The 7,340-nt window shown below is 39.1% G+C and overlaps 1 protein-coding gene and 1 long non-coding RNA gene across 3 annotated transcripts in view; one reads left to right on the plus strand and one right to left on the minus strand.

Annotated features, from left to right (window-relative positions):
• sema3bl (sema domain, immunoglobulin domain (Ig), short basic domain, secreted, (semaphorin) 3bl) overlaps positions 1-6,399 on the plus strand; it is a gene marked incomplete at its 5' end in the record, with an annotated part of 66,412 nt that extends 60,013 nt beyond the window's left edge. The window contains 3 exon segments of one of the 2 annotated variants that reach the window (XM_032521144.1): positions 2,240-2,370; positions 3,756-5,327; positions 5,361-6,399. In XM_032521144.1, the coding sequence (XP_032377035.1) occupies positions 2,240-2,370; positions 3,756-4,268 (644 nt within the window). In that variant the 3' untranslated portion in view covers positions 4,269-5,327; positions 5,361-6,399. 2 annotated transcript variants of the gene reach the window in all.
• The window catches only part of LOC116692670 (uncharacterized), a 26,417-nt gene extending 19,474 nt beyond the window's left edge, over positions 1-6,943 (minus strand). Inside the window, exon 1 of the long non-coding RNA XR_004332746.1 lies at positions 6,818-6,943. This is a non-coding gene — a long non-coding RNA (uncharacterized LOC116692670). The remainder of the gene's footprint in view (positions 1-6,817) is intronic.
• Between the last annotated feature and the right edge of the window lie 397 nt (positions 6,944-7,340).

Genomic DNA, 7,340 nt, shown 5'->3' on the forward strand with positions numbered 1-7,340 from the left:
GGGATGGACATGGTCAGAAACAATGTTCAGGTAGGCGGTGGCATTTAAACTAAAGGGCCTAAAGTGTGCCAAGAAAACATCCCCCACACCATTACACCACCACCAACCTGCCACCTGTGGGTACAAGGCCTGATGGATACATGTTCTCATCTGTTACGCCAACTATTTGACTCTACCATCTGAATGTCTCAACAGAAATCGAGACTCATCAGACCAGGCAACAGTCTTCAACTGTCCAATTTTGGTGAGCTCTTGCAAATTGTAGCCTATTTTTCCTATTTGTAGTGGAGATGAGTTGTACCCGGTGGGGTCTTCTGCTGTTATAGCCCATCCGCCTCAGGGTTGTGCGTGTTGTGGCTTCACAAATTCTTTGCTGCATACCTCGGTTGTAAAGAGTGGTTATTTCAGTCAAAGTTGCTCTTCTATCAGCTTGAATCAGTCGGCCTATTCTCCTCTGACCTCTAGCATCAACAAGGCATTTTCGCCCACAGGACTGCCGCATACTGGATGTTTTTCCCTATTCACACCATTCTTTGTAAACCCTAGAAATGGTTGTGCATGAAAATCCCAGTAACTGAGCAGATTGTGAAATACTGCCCGTCTGGCACCAACAACCATGCCACGCACAAAATTGCTTAAATCACCTTTCTTTCCCATTCTGACATTCAGTTTGGAGTTCAGGAGATTGTCTTGACCAGGACCACACCCCTAAATGCATTGAAGCAACTGTCCTGTGATTGGTTGATTAGATAATTGCATTAATGAGAAATTGAACAGGTGTTCCTAATAATCCTTTAGGTGAATGTATATTAGACAGAAAATGTTAACTCCTCAACAACATTTCTGTTTACACACTACATCATCATACATCATGAAATATAATCTCAAACTGAGGTTATCTAAAGCCATCAGTGATCATATGAAAAGTAAAAAAACAACAAAAAGTAGAAAGACAAATGACACGGAGAAAATGGATAAAAGAGATGTGGAGGTAAAGGGCAAGAAAAAGTGCGAAGACAGACAAAAAGACGAAAAAGGACACCTTGGAGATGGAGAAGACAGGATGTGTGCATGTGTTGGATGTGTTTGCTCATCTGACTGTAGGTATGCTGAGGAGGTGATGAAATATGCCTCCCTCAAGGCCTGTAAATGAACATACATTTTATTAAGTTTCATTGTGCCAAGGTGTCAAGTTGGTGTTGAAGTAAAACTCCCAGAGGCATGTGTATTCTTTGCTAAGACTGAAATAATGTTTGCTATTTGTTAGAGATTTATTCTAAATGAGTACTCACATGGCAACTTTTCACAAGGTACAGGCCAGTGTTGTATACTCAAGACCACTTTTTGAAGGTCTCTGTCTCATTTTTCTCACATTTTTACTTACGGTCTTGGATGAAGGGGACTGTGGGTTTTATTTCAATAAACATAAAGAAACATAAGTGCAGTGTAAGGGCCTCTAGCAAAGTTAGCTAGCTAAAGTTATCAATCTGTCTATATGCCAAAATCTCTTCACCCCTAACCCAAAGGGATTTAACGAATATTAGCTATTTAGGTTAGCTAGTTGTGTATATACTGTAGGTTTCAGTTGTTTGGTATTGTCTTGGTCTTGATACACTCTGGTCTTGGTAATGACTTGGTGTCAGTTTTGGTGGTCTTGACTACATCACTGGTACTGGCAGTGATGCTGCCTCGTTCACAAACTGTGAATCCAAATTACCATTATATCACAATTATATTTATATTTTCTGAGGAATTGAAATCCGATTGAAACTTTCTTTGTGTACAGTACATTGTAGGTGGTATTTGGGATTGATGATTTGAGAAATATGCTTATTTATTATTTTTTAGTTGGGGATGTGTGTAACCGTCTCACATTCACATGGTTGATCATGTTGCTCAAAAGAACTTTAGGTGGGTGCCCAGATAGCTCAGTTGGTAGAGGGGGTGACCATATATATAGAGGTTTGCTCTTTGATGCTGTGAGCCCAGGTTCAACTCCAACCTGCGACCCTTTGCTGCATGTCAATCACCCTTCCCTTTCATTTCTTCAGCTGTCCTATCAATAAAGGCCTAAAATGCCCAAGAAATAATTAAAAAAAAAAGAGAACTTTAGGCTCACTTGATGGATGCTTACATACATTTAACACATACAGTAGGTGTCTTTCAAAAGGATCTTACCCATGACGGGAGTCTTCATTTTAATTTTCTCACAATCTTTCAAATCATCTCTCTAAACCAGAAGACCTTGATGTGACAGAAGACAGGGTGGTGTATGGGACCGAGAACAACAGCACCTTCCTAGAGTGTGTTCCTCGCTCTCCTCAAGCTACTGTGACCTGGCTCCTCCAACGTGATGACCGCAAGGAAGAGGTAAGATGATAAACAAATAGCCATTAGATCAAAATCAATATAAAGATAACAAAATGCCACCCTTTTTATATGATGGGAGGAAGTAAGGGAAGCCTTGATAGACAGATGAGGGGAGGAATGAAACTTCTGGCTAACGGTGGCCTGAGTAACTGCCATTAACTGCTGGAGTAACTGCCTTTAAAAGTGAAATTTGTGTGTGAATTTGGCACATGGTTGACACATTTGACAGCCATTTGACATATGGTTGAAATTAAGCAGTTTTATTTCAAAGTAAAATGCACAACCACTCTTTCTCTTGGATAAACAGTGAATTCAAACCTTGAACACATGCCACTGAAAGCTGAAGTGTCAATCAATGTCTACCTGCCACTGTGACTTAAACACAGTGTTACAAAGTCGTTTAAAAGGGGACTTAGAATACTTAGAAACGTATGTTTCTGCATACGCCCTCACCCACAGTAAACATTCATTTGTTTGAGGGCATGTTTCTCCAAGCTTAACTGAGAGCCTCGGTCAGCCATGAAAGTATTAAGGTATTACCACCCCTCTCTATTTCCTTGCAAATAAACATTTGGCTGCCACTCCAGCTAACAAGGCTGCCGTGTTTATGTTGGCACCGAGAGATAATTCGACAAGTTGAGGGATGGAATCTGAAGACGGGGGAAGTATGAGGTAAATAGAGAAACAAGTATTATAAATGAATAGAGGAAAGACTTTGGATGAAAGTAGGTAAGGAAAGAAAGAGAGAATGAGATGAAAGAAAAAGGCAGCAAAAAAGTCAAAACTAACAGTGACTGGATTTCATGGTACGTTCTTGCTGTTGCAATTCAAGCTGCAAAAACAGTACATAGAGCCCTGTTTGCCCTCTTTCTTTTCTCATGCTATGAAGTAGATTATATGCTCTTTGTCAAAATATTTCTGATTTATTTTTTATAGTTTGTTGGCGTCAGCCTGATGAATAGACTGAAAGAAAATCATTGAAAGCACAATTTTCCCTGGTATTTTTGAAAGATAAAGATGCATATTCTCATAAAAACTACATATAGTGGCTTTAATTCTCTCTCTTTTCCCCACTGCGTTCTTGTTCTGCCTTTGACAATAAAATCTTTGCATTTATAGTCAGAAGGCTTTGGAAATTTTACATACACCTCAAAAGCAAATTTCTTGTGCATGCAACCAATTGCAACATTCACAAATTCTTGCAAAATAAAATACATTTTATTTTGTCCTTTTTTGTACTACATTGCAGCAATGTGACAACACAATCACAGTCAAATATGAAACAAAACTACGTATTGTAAATTTTTCTCCCAATTCCTAATTTGTTTTCTCTGCATCATGTCTTAACCGTATGCTGTTATACATATTCTCCCTGCCTCACCCAGGTAAAGCTGGACGAACGGGTAATGTCCACAGAGCAGGGCCTTCTGTTTCGTCGTCTCTTCCGCCAGGACGAAGGCATCTACATCTGCCGCTCTCGAGAGCATGGCTTCACACAGACTCTGGCCCGCCTTACTCTCGAAGTACTCCAGGGGGAGACTGTGGATGAGCTCATGGCACGTGACACCGCTGGCCTCACCGACACGTTCAAAGACCGGTCCACAGGAAGCTATAGGGCCTGGATGCCTTGTAGCGCATACAGCAGGGGCGGCTCATCAAGCCAAATAGGCCAATCGCGTACATGGTTTAAGGATATCATGCAGCTGATTGGACCGTCAAACCTGCCCCATGTGGAGGAGTACTGTGAGAGGATGTGGTGCAACGACAAGCTGAGGAGGAAGCACAAGAGCATGCTGGAGAAATACCGCCAAGCGCAGGAGAGCGCCAGGAAGGCACGTAGCAAGAGCTCTGGCGAACGCAACCGAACGCCGAGGGATCTCAGCGCATGGGATGAGTAACGGAGAGAAAGCGACCGGGGGATAGAGAAGGAGAAAATGAGCGAAGTATTAAGGGACAAAGATTTCAGTACAGGACAAGATGAATTGGGCAGCAAAAGAGTCAAGACCAACATCAACTCCTATTAGTTGAAACTTTGGAACTTGGTTTGTAAGAATAAATTAGATCAAAACAATGTGTCTGCTGCGTTGGCAATTAAACCTAACAGAGTGTTTCTTATTAGTGTATGTGTAGGTCAGGTGCAAGGGGTTTGCCCAAAAAAGACATAAGGTTGTCTGGAAAGACAGCATAAAAGAGACTGCTACTGAACTGGTTGTGTTGCTGATGTTATGATGTTGATAAAGATAAGAGACAATCTGTCAAATACAATCTGAGGATGCTTTATTTTAACATCCTATATACTTTATGGTTGAAAATAGCAGACACTGCTTTCATTTCATCAAGTCATATAAAACCCTCACAACCTTCAGATTTCTAAAACGTATGCATGCCTATGGACTGACTCTTTGATGAACAGTTTGTGTTGGCTCTTGGCAAATTAGGACTTCAAAAAGAGGGGCTTCACATTTACATACTTTGCATCTCTGAACTATAAAATACCAAGTTTGTCGAGTGCAGCCTTGACACATATGGACACATGCTTTCCATTTATCTTTGTCACATTTCACTGGATCCATCTTCTTTTCACTTGGTATTTAATGGTCCATGTTTCTTGCCTTGCTATGCACTTGGCTTTAAAACAAAAAATATTCAAGTGTGACTTCAGATCAATACATAACTGAGTTTTCAGTGTATTTATGAGAACCATATGAAACTAATGCAACCAGGCGTAGACACTTACTGTATCTGATCTTGCCACTGTACATGTACACAAACAGTCTCTTATATAAACTGAGATCCCGTTCACCCATCACACTGAATGCATAAGCTCAACTAGCTCAAACTGGAAGCTACCATGAGACGACTGTTGATGGTTCAACAGATTAAAGGCACATTGCTTTATTTTTACGGCTGTGGGTTGAACATTCCATTAAACACCAGCTACAGATCAAGATTTCCCCGTCACCGACCCTTAAAGGGATATTTCACAGTAGCTTACTTTCATGCCTCTGGGCACGTACCATAACAACTCCTGGAATGTACCTAAAGGCCTCAGCCAATTGTCGGTATTGGTTTCAATGGGAATCCTCTTGCAACTCAACTCATTGAATACTAAGTCTGTGACTTTAACACCAATCCAGCATGTAAGACTACAAATGATGATCATTTTTAAGTCATTTTTCAATTAAATTGTATTTCTTTAGTAATTGTTTAGTTTAAAACAGCCAAGGTGACATTTTCAAAGTGCTTTTTTTCCAACCAACAGTTAAAAATCATCCATTAAAGTAGAAATGACATTCTCCGACCTCTCTGTCGTAGCCTCTCCCCACACACTACAATCATCCACTAAACTCATTTTTCCACAGTTCTTCTGTGCTGTAGTTTTCCAGTGACAATAGAGGGAACAATGGAAGGGGTTAGCTGTAATAGTCCTCTCCATTTCTGTTTTTTGCTTTGTAAACACTGGTTTTATGACGGTTCATGGTTTGAACACATCCACATTGTTATTGTCTTCAGTTGTGTTGTTAAAATATAAACTTTTACGTTAACTGAATCCAAAGAAGGGTTTCCTTAAACATGTGGGAGAATGGAGGGTTGAAAACAGGTAAAGAAAAAGGGCCTTGAAAAGGGTGAGATGTGAGCATTGTAACCTTAAGGAGTGGAGGTCAAGGAAGACCGACTGCAGGCTGAGCAGAACGAATGCCAAGGTTCAATTTAGGTCACTGTGTACATAAGAAATCCCAGCTTATATTTTCTACATTTGTTCTGGGATAGATCAGATGTTGGTGGTTAAGTGGCGAAATCATCAGTTTCCAAGTAAAAACGCAACTAAAGTGTTGTATGTTTATTGGATTAATTTGAAGACAGCTAAACACCTTTAAAAAAACACAATCAGCTGTTCACAAATAGCCTGTTGTTGCCAAAGAACTGAGAAGCTCCATTGTTTAAAATTAGCCAGGAAACAACATCAACACCAGTGAACTTGGTAACCTTTATGTAACTTTCATGGCGTGTGAATAGCTTATGAGAGGAGATAATGGGGAGAAGAAAGGAGAGAGAGATTTTTTTTAAAATAAGGTACTATAAGCATCTTGTTAAGGCTGTATTTGCAATTTATAAAAGTCCTAATACCAATAATACCCATTTTTATCATCAGTATGAAGTGAGTATTTGAAAAAGTGACACATTTCCCCCAGTTTGTACAGCACACTTAAGAACACATTTTACTCTAGCAAAGTTTATTTTCTTAGTTTGAGGATAGTAAGACTGGCTATTAGACGCCACTGTTTTCTTTAAAAATATTGCTTCTGATGTATATCTAAACTGAAAGAGGAGGATGGAATGCATGAAACAAAGAGACAGCTGGCAGGGTAAAAGAAAGTTAAATCTTGATTTACCCTGAAAAAAATCCTTTTGAGAGATACAAAATTTGAGAATACTTTCCTCATACAATTGTCACTTTTGTCTTGTCATGTTTTTGCATTGTCTGGTCTGTTCTGGTTTATTAAGATGATAAAGTCCTATTTTGGTGGTGGTGGTATCATTCTGCTTCTGTAAGTCCACATCCTGACCATGCATTACTGTCATCAGAAGATTTAAAAATGTGTTTAAGGTATAATTGTGTTAATATTATTGTAAAGTGTAAAACTGTCTAATTTTACATTTTACAGTAACTGTCATAGTGAAACCGCCAAAATAAATGCTGACACGTTTTTTTTTTCGTTTCTTTTTTAGCTGGACAGTGTTTTTAGACTTAAAATTAAACAAAAATAATAATTTGCAATTTGTGCATTTTTGCAAATATTAAATTTTTAGTTGTTGAAAAAAATGTGGCATGACTGATTAAATTTCAGTTTTTGTGCATGTTCAAACACACTTTGTTAAGTCTTCAGATGCATTTTAGTTGTTGAACAGTTGTACAAAGTATGTGGTGGTTTTGCATCTCACATTTATATATTTTTTATCTTACTCCT

The sequence above is a fragment of the Etheostoma spectabile genome, chromosome 7, assembly GCF_008692095.1.
Source record: "Etheostoma spectabile isolate EspeVRDwgs_2016 chromosome 7, UIUC_Espe_1.0, whole genome shotgun sequence".
Lineage (NCBI taxonomy): Eukaryota > Metazoa > Chordata > Actinopteri > Perciformes > Percidae > Etheostoma > Etheostoma spectabile.